General features: G+C 37.3%; 1 protein-coding gene across 1 annotated transcript in view; it reads left to right on the plus strand.

Moving 5' to 3' along the window:
* LOC128701237 (F-box/LRR-repeat protein 18) overlaps positions 1–19,508 on the plus strand; it is a 36,935-nt gene extending 17,427 nt beyond the window's left edge. The window contains exons 10-13 of the mRNA XM_070080314.1: positions 2,818–2,942; positions 6,475–6,702; positions 8,273–8,455; positions 18,794–19,508. Coding sequence (XP_069936415.1) covers positions 2,818–2,942; positions 6,475–6,702; positions 8,273–8,417 — 498 coding nt within the window. The 3' untranslated portion in view covers positions 8,418–8,455; positions 18,794–19,508. The remainder of the gene's footprint in view (positions 1–2,817; positions 2,943–6,474; positions 6,703–8,272; positions 8,456–18,793) is intronic.
* Positions 19,509–19,935: the final 427 nt, after the last annotated feature.

Genomic DNA, 19,935 nt, shown 5'->3' on the forward strand with positions numbered 1-19,935 from the left:
TATTAAATGGAGAGTTAGAGGTATTGGGAAGATGGAGGGAATATTTTGAGGAATTGTTAAATGTTGATGAAGATAGGGAAGCTGTGATTTCGTGTATAGGGCAAGGAGGAATAACATCTTGTAGGAGTGAGGAAGAGCCAGTTGTGAGTGTGGGGGAAGTTCGTGAGGCAGTAGGTAAAATGAAAGGGGGTAAGGCAGCCGGGATTGATGGGATAAAGATAGAAATGTTAAAAGCAGGTGGGGATATAGTTTTGGAGTGGTTGGTGCAATTATTTAATAAATGTATGGAAGAGGGTAAGGTACCTAGGGATTGGCAGAGAGCATGCATAGTTCCTTTGTATAAAGGCAAAGGGGATAAAAGAGAGTGCAAAAATTATAGGGGGATAAGTCTGTTGAGTGTACCTGGTAAAGTGTATGGTAGAGTTATAATTGAAAGAATTAAGAGTAAGACGGAGAATAGGATAGCAGATGAACAAGGAGGCTTTAGGAAAGGTAGGGGGTGTGTGGAGCAGGTGTTTACAGTGAAACATATAAGTGAACAGTATTTAGATAAGGCTAAAGAGGTGTTTGTGGCATTTATGGATTTGGAAAAGGCGTATGACAGGGTGGATAGGGGGGCAATGTGGCAGATGTTGCAAGTGTATGGTGTAGGAGGTAGGTTACTGAAAGCAGTGAAGAGTTTTTACGAGGATAGTGAGGCTCAAGTTAGAGTATGTAGGAAAGAGGGAAATTTTTTCCCAGTAAAAGTAGGCCTTAGACAAGGATGTGTGATGTCACCGTGGTTGTTTAATATATTTATAGATGGGGTTGTAAGAGAAGTAAATGCGAGGGTCTTGGCAAGAGGCGTGGAGTTAAAAGATAAAGAATCACACACAAAGTGGGAGTTGTCACAGCTGCTCTTTGCTGATGACACTGTGCTCTTGGGAGATTCTGAAGAGAAGCTGCAGAGATTGGTGGATGAATTTGGTAGGGTGTGCAAAAGAAGAAAATTAAAGGTGAGTACAGGAAAGAGTAAGGTTATGAGGATAACAAAAAGATTAGGTGATGAAAGATTGAATATCAGATTGGAGGGAGAGAGTATGGAGGAGGTGAATGTATTCAGATATTTGGGAGTGGACGTGTCAGCGGATGGGTCTATGAAAGATGAGGTGAATCATAGAATTGATGAGGGAAAAAGAGTGAGTGGTGCACTTAGGAGTCTGTGGAGACAAAGAACTTTGTCCTTGGAGGCAAAGAGGGGAATGTATGAGAGTATAGTTTTACCAACGCTCTTATATGGGTGTGAAGCGTGGGTGATGAATGTTGCAGCGAGGAGAAGGCTGGAGGCAGTGGAGATGTCATGTCTGAGGGCAATGTGTGGTGTGAATATAATGCAGAGAATTCGTAGTTTGGAAGTTAGGAGGAGGTGCGGGATTACCAAAACTGTTGTCCAGAGGGCTGAGGAAGGGTTGTTGAGGTGGTTCGGACATGTAGAGAGAATGGAGCGAAACAGAATGACTTCAAGAGTGTATCAGTCTGTAGTGGAAGGAAGGCGGGGTAGGGGTCGGCCTAGGAAGGGTTGGAGGGAGGGGGTAAAGGAGGTTTTGTGTGCGAGGGGCTTGGACTTCCAGCAGGCATGCGTGAGCGTGTTTGATAGGAGTGAATGGAGACAAATGGTTTTTAATACTTGACGTGCTGTTGGATTGTGAGCAAAGTAACATTTATGAAGGGATTCAGGGAAACCGGCAGGCCGGACTTGAGTCCTGGAGATGGGAAGTACAGTGCCTGCACTCTGAAGGACGGGTGTTAATGTTGCAGTTTAAAAACTGTAGTGTAAAGCACCCTTCTGGCAAGACAGTGATGGAGTGAATGATGGTGAAAGTTTTTCTTTTTCGGGCCACCCTGCCTTGGTGGGAATCGGCCAGTGTGATAATAATAAAAAAATAAAAATATATACAGGAGAAGGGGTTACTATCCCCTTGCTCCCGGCATTTTAGTTGCCTCTTACAACACGCATGGTGTACGGAGGAAGAATTCTGTTCCACTTCCCCATGGAGATAAGAGGAAATAAACAAGAACAAGAACTAGAAAGAAAATGGAAGAAAACCCAGAGGGGTGTGTATATATATGCTTGTACATGTATGTACAGTGTGACCTAAGTGTAAGTAGAAGTAGCAAGACGTACCTGAAATCTTGCATGTTTATGAGACAGAAAAAAGACACCAGCAATCCTACCATCATGTAAAACAATTACAGGTTTCCATTTTACACTTGCTTGACAGGACGGTAGTACCTCCCTGGGCGGCTGCTGTCTACCAACCTACTACCTATATGTTCTCTTTCTATTTCATGCAAACAAAAAAATCTTAGCTCTATCCAATATCTCACTCTTTATGCTTTTATTTTTTATCTTTCTAAGCTAATCTTTCATAGGAGACTTTTATTGAAAGTGGTCTTTCTAATATAAATAAATGTGGCTTACCCAGCCTTGTTCCTGTACCATCCTGTGTCACTTATTGTAATAACCCAGGAGGTGTGAAATACAAAATCATGCCACCCTGAATCCAAATTAGTTTTTTTTTTTTTTAACACGTCAGCCATCTCCTACTGAAGCAGGGTGACCCAAAAAATAAAGAAAGAAACACTTTCATCATTATTCAAATTTCACCATTATTTACACACAATCACTGTCTTTGTAGAGGCGCTCATATGGGGTAGTTTAGATGTCACTCCAAACAGCCAGTATCCCAAACCCATCCTTTAAAGTGCAGGCATTGTGCTTTCCACCTCCAGGACTCAAGTTCGGCTAACCGGTTTCCTGTAATTAATGTTTTTCAGATAGCCCTAGGATGTCAGGAGTTGAAATTTCTTCGTTTGAAGCATTTAGGACCTTCAGGGAAATGCTGTTACCTGGCTCACTTTTCTCAGGCACTGGCACACTGTAGAAACCTTGTTAATCTCAGGTAATGTCACAAATGGTTAACATGTGCATGCTGTAATATTTTTGGAGAGTTATAAGAGTATTTGTATTATGTATTTTCACTGCAAACGCACTTTCTAAAGTAGAGCTAGGGCTCAGTTAGTTCAAATAATGAATCCCCTGAAGTGATTGCATTATTCAAATTTGCACTATTCAGATCATGTGTAATTTTTGAACATGATTTGAAGAGTTTGTGGGAAAAAACGAGCATTAATAAATTTCACACATCAGAATTTTCGCCATTCGAACTCTCACTAATTGAGACCTTGCTGTATTACTAATAATTTAATTGAGGTGCAAAAAGAATTAATTAAAACTTGCACCAGAAAACAACTGATACTAACACTCACTGTTGTGACCCCAAAATTAAAAATCCTGTCGGTATTGCTATTTAAAAAAAAAAACATTTTGTTCCCTGAAATGGTAGAAATTTTTTTTTAAAGATAATGACTCCAAAAATACGAAATTTAGTGTAAGACTTCCAAATTATGCAGGCCCGAAGTTGGAGGTCAAGGAACACTTTATGCATCTGCTATTTTGTCCATTTTGAGGCCTTTAAGGTAATTCCAGTACTCAAACTGACCCAATTTCTGGCTATTTCACTATTATTCCTTCTGCCCATTCATCTATCAAAACTAGCCAATCAAGTGCCTGGAAGCCAGTAATTAAAACAATATTACAAAAAATTATACAAATTCAAATTTTAAAACAGTTCAGAACATGCACTATAGGGCTTTCATCCACGAAAGGAACTTTGTGTCTCTTCATTACTTATGTCTCCAGTCCTTGCCTATACAGGAAGGCCCCGCTTTACGGCGTTTCACTTTACGGCGTTCCGCTAATACGGACATTTCAAATTATGACCAAAACTCACTATACGGCTCCCCCCACCTGACTTTCTAATACGGTCACCGTGCCCCACCCTGTTTGTTTACATTCTCCATGAGCTCAGTAAGCACTAAGTCTCTCCATTTTGTCTGGAAACTCCAAAATTTCAAATGTTTTTAAAAGTTATTTCATATTTTATATATACTCTGATAATTATACTTATGTATACCTGTACCTAAATAAACTTACATACATCGAGTCATTTAAATGTCGTATATTACGTTAATATACACATTTTCATTAATCCATCCATGATATTTTTTTCAAAATTATATAATAAACACGATGCATAACATATAAATAAGATAAATACACCCCACAGTAGAATAAATAAACATAAATGTGAGATGTGAGCAGACGACTTCCACAAGTGACGCCATAATAACAATACTCACCGAGTCTCATTAAATGTCGTATATTACGGTAATATACACATTTTCATTAATCCATCCATGATATTTTTTTCAAAATTATATAATAAACACGATGCATAACATATAAATAAGATAAATACACCCCACAGTAGAATAAATAAACATAAATGTGAGATGTGAGCAGACGACTTCCACAAGTGACGCCATAATAACAATACTCACCGAGTCTCATTAAATGTCGTATATTACGGTAATATACACATTTTCATTAATCCATCCATGATATTTTTTTCAAAATTATATAATAAACACGATGCATAACATATAAATAAGATAAATACACCCCACAGTAGAATAAATAAACATAAATGTGAGATGTGAGCAGACGACTTCCACAAGTGACGCCATAATAACAATACTCACCGAGTCTCATTAAATGTCGTATATTACGGTAATATACACATTTTCATTAATCCATCCATGATATTTTTTTCAAAATTATATAATAAACACGATGCATAACATATAAATAAGATAAATACACGCCACAGTAGAATAAATAAACAAATGTGAGATGTGAGCAGACGACTTGCACAAGTGGTGATAATAACAATACTCGCCGAGTCTCATTAAATGTCGTATATTACGGTAATATACACATTTTCATTAATCCATCCATGATATTTTTTTCAAAATTATATAATAAACACGATGCATAACATATAAATAAGATAAATACACCCCACAGTAGAATAAATAAACAAATGTGAGATGTGAGCAGACGACTTGCACAAGTGGTGATAATAACAATACTCACCGAGTCTCATTAAATGTCGTATATTGCGGTAATATACACATTTTCATTAATCCAGCCATGATATTTTTTTCAAAATTATATAATAAACACGATACATAACATAAAAAGATGATAAATACACCCCACAATAGAATAAATAAACATAAATATAAGATGTGGGAGCCTGGTTTGTTTACATAACTCTGCACCTGTTACCTCTCATGTACCCATTCTTTCTCTCTCTCATTTATTCGTTTTATCTCATTTACTTACTCCTGACCCTACATTAAGACTACAAATATTTTAAGGTAAGTAATGAGTGAACTGTATATACATTTTATCGCTCTGGGATGCTTAAATATCATAGAATAGTATGTGTGGGTGGGGTGGCCTGGCGAGGTAGCCTGGCTATTACAATACATACCACATTTGATTTCTTACAATAAATACTACTTGTCTCACCATAGATTAAGACTATAAATATTTTAAGGTATGTAATGAGTGCACTATGTGTGTATTGTACCTTTTTATTGTTTTTTGATGCCTGGTTCTATTGCTAACTTAATATATGTTAGTGTAAACTTGTTATCTAGTGTTTGTATGCATTTATAAGTGGAAAAAAAGGGTGTTCCACTTTACGGCGATTTCCGCTTTACGGCGGTAGCCTGGAACCTAACCTGCCGTATAAGTGGGGCCCTCCTGTATAACACTTGCCCTTCATTTTAAATCCATTACACAAAAAACAAAGTTTTATTTTATATCCCAGTTAATGAAACTTAACCAAAAATAATTGGTCCTGATAACTGGAGCAGACCCAGTGAAAACCCTTAAAATAGACTGGGAGGGGTAGGAGGGCCCCAGCCCTTACTCAAGTAAATCACCATAAATCAGATATTTCTGCCACTTTGCACCTATTTCAGGCCATTTTTTTTTTTTTATGCACTGGCCCTCTCCTACGAAGGCAGGATAACCCAAAAAGAAAAAATGTTTTTTACATTTAGTCATTTATACAGAAGGGGTTACTAGCCACCTGCTTACTTGTTGATAGAGGAGTGTATGAAAGACAAGGAGAATCATGGAATGAGTAATGAAAAGAAGGTTGGTGAAATGTTTAGATATCTGTGGAAAGGGAACCATTTATAAATAGATGCAAAAATAAGAATGTACTAGATTTTACTTTTTTGTTTTAATATTTGTCTGTACATCTTTGTGCAGTTAATTATATTTAAAATTCTTATTCAAATGTTTGGGCTCTGTACTTTAAATTATATCTTTTGTTACAGACTAAATTCATATTACATGGCAGATTGTAAACTGCTTTGAATTGTCATGTAAACAAGAAAAACTTTTGTCAGTGACTGTGCATTAACAACCCATTGTACAATCTGGTGTTTTGGGTTTCGTCTATTTCAGGTTTGTTGTTTTGTCTTATGTGACAGATCAATTTTTTTTTTCAGGATCGAGCAAAACTACCTTGCTTCTGGGACGGCCTTGTTCAAATCTTTGCAAGGTTGTGAGAAGCTTGAGAGAGTGTTTATTCACTCTGAGAGAGACTCGCAAAGTTTTGACATTCCTGCCATAGACAGCTTCATCGAGAAGCAAGCAAACCTAGTGTTCGTCTTCATTGTCGGTAGTCAGACGCCCAAAAACAAGTGTGCAAAACTCACAAGAAAGTACAAAAATTCGTAAGTTGACATTTAAGGTAACGAATTTCAGACTTTTGATATACAAATTGTAAATGGTAAAGCTAGAAAAAAAATTGTTTTACGTTTTGACCTTTTTGTGTTAAGGTTATATATGTTTGTAGTCTTTATCTGTGTAGCTTTGTTTTTAATAAGTATAGTTTTTTTCATTTTAAGAAATTACAGTGTACATTTTTATTTATGTTGGCATGTACACCTACCATCCGACTTAGGACTTGCTCGACTTACGACCACTCGACTTACGACCGTGTTTTTTATGCCAAATTTCTGGGAAATAAACAACTATTTGTGTTGTACACAGTGTTTATCCTAAACCTTACAGTATAAAATACAGTACTAACAACATAAAAAGTAAAGTAAAACATGAAATACCAAATTAAAACAATAAAATAGTCATAAAAAAAATGTTTTGTTGATATTCAGTAGTAAAGTTCGACTTACGACCATTTCAACTTACAACCGGTTTCTCGGAACCGAACTCGATCGTAAGTCGGATGGTAGGTGTATAATTTGAGGCCGCTAGCATGGACAACCTGGTTGACCAGGCTGTCAACAGCAAAGCCTGGGCTCAGGCTGGGATGCAAGAGGGTAAATGAGTCCTTGAAAACAGTCACTGGTAAAGCACAGGTAAAGCTTAAGGTATTAAATGTATTGAATATTAAACGAATTGAACATTGACTTAAATGCTACGGTATGGTTTTAAAAATGTCAAATGACTGGTGATTGTGTCTGCTGGCCTTTGCTTATACTCTGGTGAGACTGCTGATCTTCTCATTCACCCTGGCAAAATTGCTGGTATTTTCTTTCACTCTGGCAAGACTACTGGTCTTTTCTTTCACTCTGGCAAGATTGCTGGCCTTTTCTTTCACTCTGGCAAAACTACTGGTCTTTTCTTTCACTCTGGCAAGACTACTGGTCTTTTCTTTCACTCTGGCAAGACTGCTGGTCTTTTCTTTCACTCTAGCAAGACTACTGGTCTTTTCTTTCAATCTGGCAAGAATGCTGGCCTTTTCTTTCACTCTGGCAAGACTACTGGCATTTTCTTTCACTCTGGCAAGACTACTGGCATTTTCTTTCACTCTGGCAAGACTACTGGTCTTTTTTTTCTGGAAGGAAAATCTTACAAACTTGTTGTATTTCCCTCTGTATTTCATTATATTTCTTATTCCTGTAATATTTCCATTCTGATATGCAGTAAGTGGGTCTGATATAAGTGGTTTAGAAAACTGACAAGTCGAAGAATGAGACACTTGTGCAGCATTTTGGAATCTTTATTAGGGAAATGGTTTCACCAGCCAGTGGATTCTTCAGTCCATTACAGAGAAAAATGGTGGATGATAAGAAGCAGTTTGGAGTAATGAGTCCCTTAGCCTGGAGACAGTGTTCGGTCCATCAGTCTTGAGAAAAGAAGATTCCCAAATGTTGTACAAGTGTCTCATTCTTCATACTGTAAGTGGACTGGTCAGAGACCAGACCATGGGAGTGATGACTCTTTGAGCACTTGACGTATAATGGAAGTCGCCGAAATGAGCATTTCTTTTTTTCTTTTCAGATTCCGTCCAGCTCTTGTTGTATGCATCCGCAGTGCTCTGTGGGACGTCTTCGACGACAAAAACACAGAGATTCGAACAATACCCGTGTGCCACTACAATGAAATGATTACGTTTAGAAGTTGGACTTACGATGCTTTCACTTAATGCGAACTCACTAAATGAACATGTACAAATTTTGTTAAGTATGTTGGTCATCGTTTTGAGGTCAATTTATACTGAATTATATTTATAATTCTTGTGGTGTCTCGCTGTAAAATATTCTTTATACAGTATTATTTAAAGTAAGTTAAAAAAAATCTATTAAATATATGTATAGATTTATAGATGCTAGAGAGCATTCACAATGAATTACTTAAAATATATAATTAATGTTAGTAGGATTTTTCAAAAGTTTATTATTAGTAGTACTTTCATGGAGAAATGCTAAACTCAGGGGGTTAGATAATACTTGAGGGATGGGAGGTGAAGAAGCTCGATCAAAGAAAAAGGAGTGTGGCTTTAATTCATTTAATCAGAGGCTCTTTCATCGTCACTTCATTCTTCTAGAAGTTAAATTTTAAATTGAGAATGCAGTGGAAAGTGATCTCTGGGGCCATGTGTAGTAGTGTGTTGTTACAGGTGATGTTATGAATGTTGTTTGAATATCTGGGCACTGGACTCTTGAGAATAAAAAAGTACACAAGCTGTGAGTAATGGGAGTAATGTAGATCTTCTACAAGTAATGTAGATCTTCTGCAAGTAATGTAGATCTTCTACAAGTAATGTAGATCTTCTGCAAGTAATGTAGATCTTCTACAAGTAATGTAGATCTTCTGCAAGTAATGTAGATCTTTTACATGAAGAAGATTAATGAATTAGACATATATACAAAACCTGGGTATTTTTTTTTTTTTTCTTTTTATCAAACCGGCCATGTCCCACCGAGGCAGGGTGACCTAAAAAGAAAAATGAAAGTTTCTGTTTTTAACTTTTGTAGCGTAAACAGGAGAAGGGGTTACTAGCCCCTTGCTTCCGGCATTTTAGTCACCTCTTATGACACGCATGGCTTACAGAGGAAGAATTCTGTTGCACTTCCCCACGGAGATAAGAGGAAGTAAACCAGAACAAGAACTAGTAAGAAAATAGAAGAAAATCCAGAGGGGTGTGTATATATCTGCCTGTACATGCAAGTGTAGTGTGACCTAAGTGTAAGTTGAAGTAGCAAGATGTACCTGAAATCTTGCATGTTTATGAGACAGAAAAAAGACCCCAGCAATTCTTCCATCATATAAAACAATTACAGGCTTCCCTTTTACACTCGCTTGGCAAAACGGTAGCACCCTCCTGGGCAGTTGCTGTCTGCCAACCTACTACCTAGGACCTGGGTATCTGTGCTATTTAAAAAGATACCCAGATGTTGCACCTGTGTCTCATTCATCAATTTTTCAGTAATGTACACTACTAATATACTGAATAAGGTTGTACGTAGTCCAAACAAGGCATCATTGATTACACTTTTTTTTTTTTTACATTCATGATAGTATCAAATCTGGGTTTGTTATAAGGTCGTCACTATGTTCCCAAGAGCTCCATTCGCTTGAGAGCACTGTGGGTTATAGTTGATGATTATTATAGTTATGGACAAAGCTCTGAAGCTGTAGGGGGTCATTTAATGCTGTGTAGATTGGTAGGTAGGATTGCTGGTGTTTTTTCTGTCTCATAAACATGCAAGGTTTCAGGTACGTCTTGCTACTTCTGCTTACACTTAGGTCACACTACACATACATGTACAAGCATATGTATACACACCCCTCTGGGTTTTCTTCTATTTTCTTACTAGCTCTTGTTCTTGTTTATTTCCTCTTATCTCCATGGGGAAGTGGAACAGAATTCTTCCTCCGTAAGCTATGCGTGTTGTAAGAGGCGACTAAAATGCCAGGAGCAAGGGGCTAGTAACCCCTTCTCCTGTATATATTACTAAATATGAAAGGAGAAACTTTTGTTTTTCCTTTTGGGCCACCCCACCTCGGTGGGATACGGCTGGTGTGTTGAAAGAAAGAAAGATTGGTAGGTAATCAAGTTTTACTGAAGGGAGGGAAGAGTGGCTCTAATTCTTTGGAACAAGAAGGTACATTACCATGACTGGGTTACCATGAGGCCTGGTCATGGACTAGGCCGTGGGGGCGTTGACCCCCGGAACACCTTCCAGGTATTCCAGGTACAGTTGGAACCTCTGGTCACGACGATAATTCATTCCAAAACTCTGGTTGTGACCTGATTTGGTTGTGTTCCAAACCTAATTTCCCCATTGGATTGTATGTAAATTCAGTTAATCCATTCCAGATCCTTAGGAACTGTATGTAAATATTGTTTTTTTTTTAAGATTTTTAAACACAAAAATAGTTAATTATAACATAGAATACACAGTATAATAGTAAACTAAATGTGAAAACCGTGACTAACACTGAGAAAACCTTGAACAACAGAGAAAACTAACATTGCACGAGTCCTAAGAGTTTTAAGCATCTAATGGCTGAGCAGTGAACTTCGTTATTTGCCGCCTGATTTCTTTCAATTTTGGTGTATGTTAAAAATTATCTTTCCATCATACATTGCCCAAGTTTTAATAAGATAGCCTAACAAACAACTGAGAAAAAATAGACAGTTTCTCCTCGCTTAACAACGGAGTTCCATTCCTAAGACCATGTCAGTAAATGAATTCATCACTAAGTGAGGAGCATACTATTATGGTAGTGGGTTTCTGTCAGCTATCTTTGATATTGTTTTAATGTCACCTTCTCACCATTTGTAACATTTGTGGTATATTTTTAAATGTTTATACAGTAGTGTACTGTATATTGTAATAAACAGAACAAAGGAAATCAGCTCTAATATTCATTATTTAGGCATGCATACTGGTCAGAGAGCCTGTTGTAAGTCCGAGGTGTCGGTAAATGAGTAACAATGATGCGGACTGTGAAAATTGGCGTGGCTGTGTTTGTTCGGCACCCGATTATGTGTTCATGACCAGACGCAAAAGTTTGCAGAATTTTTTGGTCGTGAACCAATTTGTTTGTGTTCAGAAGCATTCGTGGCCAGAGGTTCCACTGTTTACACAAATAACCTGCACGTAGGAGAAAGAAATTTATGACAACCTTTTGATCTGACTTGGACCACTAACTAGTCACACTGTGACTAATTAATGGTTCAAGGCACCCCTCTAGAATATATCTCTCATTAGAACTCAGAAATTCACATATCACACACATGATCCACTAAGGCATTCAATCATCAATGTAAGAGGAAAAGGATTTAGCCGTGCTTCTCGTATGTTATAGAATGACCTTTCTAAGACTTTTTTTTTTAATCTTGTACTTTTTGACATAACTTTCATAGTTTTCTATTAATTTTTAAAATTGAGTCCAAACAGTCTTTGTTCCTACGTATGAGTTTTTACAAATGTTTGGGAAACACTGTCCCCCAAGTTAAGAACTCCACTGTTTCTGATTCCAGTTCCATTATTTCCTCGGAGAGGAGGGCTCTCTAATTGGTTATCTGAAGATGATGAAAAGTTTCTCTGTTGGCTAGAAGCAGCAACAACAATTTCATGTGTCTTGATTAGATTCTAAAACCTACAAAAGTCACTGTAGATATGGGCTCCACATAGGGCTTATTCTTCAGAGTCCACGCACTGTATTTTCCACCTCCAGGACTTGGTTCCAGCTAACCAGTTTCCCTGAACTCCTTCATAAATCTTCATATTCTTGATACAGAGCCAGAATTTGTGCTTAATTTTCTGAGTCATGGAAGGAAGATGCTCTTTCTGTGTGGTATTACAGGAACTCCACAACTAATAAATTAATTATTATATTGATATGGAAGCACTGAACAAACAGATGAGTTTCTCCCTTTTAAAATTATTTGCAACCTGAGTGTTGCTCATTCTGAATCGATTTGATTGTCACATAGACACTCATTTTGTTGATGAAATTGCATTCTTCAACAATAATTCTGTACTTTGTATCTTAACTGGTGGTGGTGGTTGTGGTAGTGTAGTAATTAGTAGTTAGCAGCAGTAGTAGTTGTAGTAGTAGTTGTAGTTGAGAATGAGACACGTTCAACATTTGGGTAACTTTATTATGGAAATGTTTGGCCAGTCAGTGGCTTCATTACTCCAAATGTTTCCATAAAATTACCCAAATGTTGCACTAGTGTCTCATTCTTCAACTTGTAAGATTTCTAAAGCATTTATATAGTAATAGTTGTTGTTAATAGTAGCAGCAGATAGTAGTACTAGTAGGACTAGTGGCAGAATAAAAAAAAATATTCTGAACATTATACATGGAAACAGTGCAGTAATTTAAAAAGACCATTGTTTGTATAGCATTTGGGTAACCTTAGGAATAAAACCAATTTAACACTAAAATGGTTATGTATTACAAGTAAATTGTTTGAATACTAAATTTAATACAATATGATATGAAGAGAGAATAATCTTGACTGCACTGACAATATTGATTATAATTATTATTGGGTGGTAGAAATATGGCGGTGACAGTAGCACATGAGGACGAGTGCTACTCAAGTTTAGAGAATATGGTTACAGAGGCTGTGTTTAATGTTTACAATCACTTAACATAGCACTTTCATCAGATTTAAGGCACTTTTAAGAAAATCATTGAAGCAGTTGTAATAATGTTTGTAAAATTACCAACAATGTGTTAGGTAAAAGGACACAAGGGCAACTAATTCAACATTTTATTGTGGCAACGTTTTGCTCTCCAGGGGCTTGACAAAGCTCCTTTAGAGTGAAACGTTGCCACAATAAAATGTCGCATTAGTTGCACTTGTGTCCTTCTACCTAACATTGAAGCAGTTGGCAGATGGTGAACTTTCTGCATCTTCAGGTAGTGTGTTCCATACTTTTGGGCTTTTTATCTTCCTGGAGTTTCTAAGCAGGTTGAGTCAAATAAGTGGTATATCAAAGAGACATTTGATTCTTGTACTGTCTGTGTTATGTTGCAGATCCTCAGGGGTGGGGGGGGATGAGGTAGATAGTAGTACGAGTATCATGTATACAGAGAGAGTGGACCTAGTAGTGACCAGTGAAGAGGTGGGGCCAAGAGCTGAAACTCGATCCCTGCAGCCACAATTAGGTGAGTATAATTAGATGAGTACAGTGTTCATAGTTGTAAATGTGGAATTTTTTTTGTATGTTAGTATATATGTTAATAAGAACTAATATAAAGTAAATAATTCAGAATAATTATAATTAATAATTTGGAATTTTATAATTCTTGAAAGCCTGTTCTTTAAGGAAATTCACAAGCCTTATCTTTACCTTTGAAAAGTTTCGAGAGTTTCACTACTCTCTGAGCCTGGCCATGGGCTAGGCTTGTCTGGTGCTTGCTTGGTCAACCAGGCTGTTGCTGCTGGAGGCCCACTGCCCCACATATCCATCACAGCCTAGTTGATCTGGCACCTGGTGAAGATACTTGTCCGGTTTCCTCTTGAAGGCTTCTGTACTTGTTCCAGCCATGTTTCTAATATCTTCTGGTAAGATGTTGAATAGTCAGGGACCTCAGATGTTGATACAATGTTTCCTTATTGTCCCCACCACACCCCTGCTCCTTACTGGGCTTATTTTACACTTCCTCCCATATCTCTCACTCCAGTATGTTGTTATGGCAGTGTGCAGATTTGGGACCAAGCCCTCGAGTACTTTCCATGTACGTAATGTTATCATATACTATATCTCTTTCCTCCACTCCAGTGAGTACATGTTCAAGACTGGAAGGCATTCCCATTAATTTAGGTGCTTTACTGACTCAGTGTGAACCGTTAACGATCTCTGTATTTATTCCAGCTCTGATATTTCTCTTCCTTTGAATGGGGCCATCAGCACTGAGCAATATTCTAAATGAGGGAGCACTAGCAATTTGAAGAGTGTCACCATCGGCATTATTTCTCTTGTTTTGAAAGTTCTCAATACCCACCCCATCATCTTCCTGGCTGTCGTGATCTTTGTCTTGTTATCATCTTTAAAAGAAAGGTCAGCTGACATAATTATTCCCTTTCATTCTATACATTTGGTGACCCTCTCGAGTTTTGTATATAGTGCTTCTTTTGAGTTCTTCATTCTTTCCATACTTAAGCAGCTGGAACCCATCACCATTGAACGTCATGTTGTTCTCCACTGCCCACTGGAAAACCCTGCTCATGTCATCCTGTAATTTATCAGTGTCCTCTACCATAGTGACTTTCATACTTATTTTAATGTCATCTGCAAATGATGATACAAATGTGTGAAAGGTGTTTCTATCTATGTCTGCTATGAGGATGAGAAACAGCAGTGGTGCCAGTACAATGCCTTGGGGCACTGAGATTTTGACCTCGCTGATGCTGGAACTTGCTCTGTTCGCTACTACTTTCTGTGTTCTGTGTTAGGAACCCAAAAATCCATCTGCCTACTTTCCTTGTAATGCCCATGACCCTTATTTTGTGCTCTATCACTCCATAATCACATTTGTCATACGCCTTTGCAAAATCTGTGTAAATCACATCTGCACTTTGGTCGTCTTCCAATGCCTCCATAATTCTGTCATAATGGTTCAGCAGCTGTGACAGGCATGATCGTCTTGCTCTAAAACCATGCTGGTTCAGGTTATGCTGGTTGTGCTGGTCCATGAAATTTGTAATCTGCTGTCTCATCACTCTTTCAAAGATTTTTATGATGTGAGAAGTTAGGGTTACTGGTCTGTAATTTTTAGCTAGTGCTATACTACTTCCCTTATGCAAAGGAGCTATATCTGCAGTCTTTAAGGCATCTGGCATTTCTCCTAGATCTAATACTCGTGCTAGTGGGACTTTGCACTTCTTTATAAATAGAGCATTCCATGAATCTGGTCCAGGTACTGAGTGATTGGGCATGTTGTCCATTTCTTTTTCGAAATCTATGGGATTTGTACTAACATCAGTTAGTTGGTCTGTGAGGCCTTCTACCAGAGTGAAAAATATTTCTGCATTTTCTGCCTTGTTGTCATTTAGTGGGTTGCTGAATACCGACTCATACTGTTCTTTTAGGATTTCACTCATTTCCTGTTCATCGTTAGTACACGAATCTCCTCTCAATAATGGTCCAATTCTACATGTAGTTCTAAGCTTGGATTTTGCACAGGAACAGAAATATTTTGGGTTTCTTGCAATATCCTGTACGGCCCTTTGTTGTCTTCTGTTAGGTATGATACACTAAGCTTTTGCTCTAATTCAGTGATCTCTTGGCTAAAACTATCTTTCCTCTGTTGCAGTATATCTGATCTTCTGGGTTTCCTCAATGGTACATGCTTCATACATACCTTGTATGCACTGTACTCAGCTTCTCTAGGCACTGTTGGGGATTTAGGGTGCTCATGTCTGATTCCCAGGATATGTCTGATAGCTCACGCATCAAACCAATAGTTCAACTAAAATAAAAAGAATACTGATGTTTATATTCAAGAGTGAGAGTATGATAATCAGGATTCTTTCTTCTTCGCTCAATGCACCAGCCTTATCCCATCGAGGCAGGGTGACCCAAAAGGAAAAACAGAAGTTTCTCCTTTTACATTTAGTAATATATACAGGAGAAGGGGTTACTAGTCCCTTGCTCCTGGCATTTTAGTCACCTCCTACAACACGCGTGGCTTATGGAGGAAGAATTCTATTCCACTTCCCCATGGAGATCATTGGGATTATAAGCGTTAAAAAAATAGATATACTTTCAACTGAGACCTAAAACATGAGCAGATTCCTGATTCTTAACAGACTTTAGTGATGTATTATACAGTCCTGGAGTTACATAACAAAGGCTCTTTCTGCTAATGATTTCTTCCCAACAGCATAAGGATCAGTCAGTCTGAAAGGATCCATAGCCATTCACAAAAATATTCTTGAGCCCAATGTGAAGAGTACAAGCATTTCATTTAGATACTTTAGTTTATTCAACTTAATAGCTTTAAATGTTAATAGGCAGAATTTAAATTTGATTCTTGCCTTAATAGTGAGCCATTGCAAGTCATACAGTTAGGGACTAGTTTGGATCCAGGTAGGAGTGAAAATACCATTATTGCATGATTCAGTATAGACTGAGGTGTTTTAAGCAAGTAATTGGGCAAACTCACAAACAGAGAATTGCAAAAATCAATTTTAGAAGGAACAATAGAGTGGATAAGGATGAAGATACTCAGTGTATCGAGATACTTTCTGACAGCATAGAGATTATCCATATGAAAATTTCAAGATTTAACAATACACAGATAACTTGCAGATAGGAGAAAGAAACTATGACAACATTTTGGCCTGACTTGCACCATTAACTAGTAACACACTAACACACAAAGGTAAAGGAACCTGTTTATATACAAGAGAGCAGGGACGGCACAAAGAGAGGAGGAAGAAAGAAGTGTAGATAGTAGTGGATTTAATAGTTTCGTTAATTAGTTTGGTTAATGTGCCCTACAAATAACAATGAGGAATCCATATAGCCACCCAGATCCTTTACTAATCCCACAAAGTGAAAACTGACAATGCCACAGTTGAAGGCACCAAAATCTCCAATTTGTTTTTCCTAGAGATTTTGCCTGATAATTAAAATCTCATTTAGTTTCAACTTTGTGTTATCCAGGTCCAGATATCCAGCAGAAGACGACTAATATAGACAAAGGCAAAGATTTATTTCAGCATGATACAGTACAACGTTTGTACAAAGATGGGTGACATTTGATTGTGTATACAGAATGCCCATATGAAGTATTGGATCTTTTATATTCAAAACCCATATGTAAACTTGTATTTCATCAGCATTCAAATGATAATCAACTTTGTGGGCATCCAACAGTATGGCTAAGCCACTAATATAAATAATAAGTAATGCCAGTCTAAGAACAGAGGTCTGAGAAACACCACATGGCAAAGGAGATGGCTCAAAAAACCATACCACGGGTGGGGATAGAACCTGCAATCAGAGAGTCGTTAAACTCCAGACCGATGTTTTAGCCACTGGGCCAGCTGGCTACAATAAGATTCGTTCACTTAGGTATATTTATACACCATATGAAGGTTAGCATAGGCACCACTGTGACCACAAATGCCAATGCAAGCTTTTATAGACAAATCTTTCACCAACGTGGCCGTGATGAACTCGAGTAGAGATGGCTCAGATACAGATCATTGACTACTATTACTACTTGATATTGACCAGCCTGAAATATATTGTTTCAGAAGAGAGAATAGAGTATCTTCAAGGCGAGAGAAAGATATGGAGGGCCTCGCTTATATAGCAGGTTAGGTTCCGGGCTACTAATGTAAAGCGAAAATTGCTGTAAGGTGAAAAATAGCCTTTTTTCACTTTCAAATGCATGTAAAAGCATGATAATGTGTTTACACTCTCATATATTAAAATGCATATACATTATGCACATTATTTACCTTAAAGTATTTTTATCCTTAGCTTATAGTGGTGAATATATTTATTGTAGGAAGTGTGGATAAATGAAGAAAGTGTATAATTGAAAACTGCTGTAAGTGAAATGCTGTAAAATGAAGAGCTGTGATGCAAGGCCCTCCTGTATCCAATGAAAGTGATTACCAAGAAAATTGCAGTAGAACTGTGATGAAATAGTGTAGGAGGTGATGGTTTGGTGCTTTTCAAGGGCTTTATTAGCCCTGCTACCAGTAGCATGGTAGGTTGTGTCTGGGAGATGTTGAAAGGTTCATACATGGTCAGTACAATGTAAACTTTGCCAAGTCTAGCCTCAGAGAAGCCCACTATCCAAAAATTATCATTTAAAATTTTTTACACTTTATTATCAGTTTTCAGTATGTTCTACAAATATAAAAATACAGGTGAGGTTGATGCCGACTGCCAAAGACATGGAAATTCATAATTATGATAATGCATGATTATGGGTTACTAACCTCCTAGGTTAATAATAAGTAAAGTTGTCATTGCCTTCAGCAGAGCTTTGTCAGTATTCTTGATATCGATGCACTGAATATTCTCTTCAAACTGTTTTGTACATGTTCTTTCTATAAATTAAAATTTCATGATATAGATTATGTGAAACATTTGTTACACCAAAGACTTTCTTTCACTTAGTGTAAGGGTTCCCAACCTTTTCTATGCCCTGCACCCCTAGGAAATGTTTGATTAATGTTGGATCACCTACAAAAGTAATATCACATTTGAAGATGAAGAAGTCAAATTTTTAATTTTTGAATCTCAAATTGAAAGAATACAGTACCGTGGGTGAGTAAATTGAACTAAAAAAATAAGCTTTGAATTCAGTGCTCACACCCCCTGTGGGTGTATGTACCCCTAGGTTAGGAACCCCTAACACAGTGGGATGCCCTGATTTAATGGGAACCCCTGATTAGTGGGATGCCCTGACTTACTGGGATGCCCTGTCTTAATCGAGGCACTGCTTGCTGCCCGATGAGCAGATTGTGAAAATCTATCGTGTTTACCACTCAAATTTGGCACGTTGGATAATTTTTTCTTTCAGGTGCATACAGCCTTTCCTCAATAACAGAGTTCCATTCCTAAGGCCACATCAGTAAACGAGTACGTCGCTAAGTGAGGAGATGCTGTAGTTTATTATCAAGGGTTTCCTAATTATATGAAATGTTGCTGCAAGTTTTCAAAGACTAAGCCAAAATCATGCATTGTAAGGTCACTTTATGAGAGCATCTGCTGTACACCATTTGGAAACCGTATCACCCAGCCTAGCTACACTCGTTACTTCATGTTAGAGGTAATTTGTTTTAGGACTCACTATCCATGGGTTTAAGCCCCACCCATTCTGTGATTAATTTCATGAAAATACTTTGTGTACCCATGCACAGTTTGAGAGTAAATACCAGCTCATTATGTGCATTTGTTCGTTCATGGGTGGTGCCTTGATACCGACAAAGAGCTCTTGATTCAAAAAAATTGGAGCTACTGTCCATTGGATCAAATTAGACCCCTATAGATTTGGCACTTCTCCATGATAATACTAAAATGTATAATTTTGTTATGTTTTGGGTGTCAGGTTATGCTAAATTTTATTAAAAATCCTTGTATTGTCACAGTTTAAAATATTTTTTTATATTTTGTAATATTAGATAAAGTTTTTGTATGAGATTCTCATATTGTATGTAGAAAGCTGTATATACATGCTGTCGAGTTGTATAATCTTTTTTTTTGTAATTCCTGTTTAATAAATTATGCTATTGTAATGGATTTTTTTATTAAGATGATGTGACCTTGCTGAAAATACAAAATCCAGGAAATATGATATGTTAACCCATTCATTATTGCAATCCCCAGTATTCAGAGTCCTGTCAGTGTTGCAATTTTTCAAAAAGCAAAAAAAAATCTCAAAAAGAACTTATTTTTGTATGGTAAAAAAACATCCCATCCATACTTACTGAATTATGAAGGCTTGAAGTTAAAAGTCACTGATCACATGACAGCAACATCAGGAGTTGCCCCACACTACGTATTAAAACATTTTTCTTTTTTACACTCGTGTTTTTATATATTTTTTACACTTCCACTTAAATATTTTGGGCTACGTCATTTCATGCCCAATGTCTCTGCTTAATCTCTCTTATACAACAAAATAGTCAAACTAAAGTTAGTTTTACCCCTTCACTATCTCGT

This window comes from Cherax quadricarinatus, unplaced genomic scaffold, assembly GCF_038502225.1.
Source record: "Cherax quadricarinatus isolate ZL_2023a unplaced genomic scaffold, ASM3850222v1 Contig314, whole genome shotgun sequence".
Taxonomy (NCBI): Eukaryota; Metazoa; Arthropoda; class Malacostraca; order Decapoda; family Parastacidae; genus Cherax; species Cherax quadricarinatus.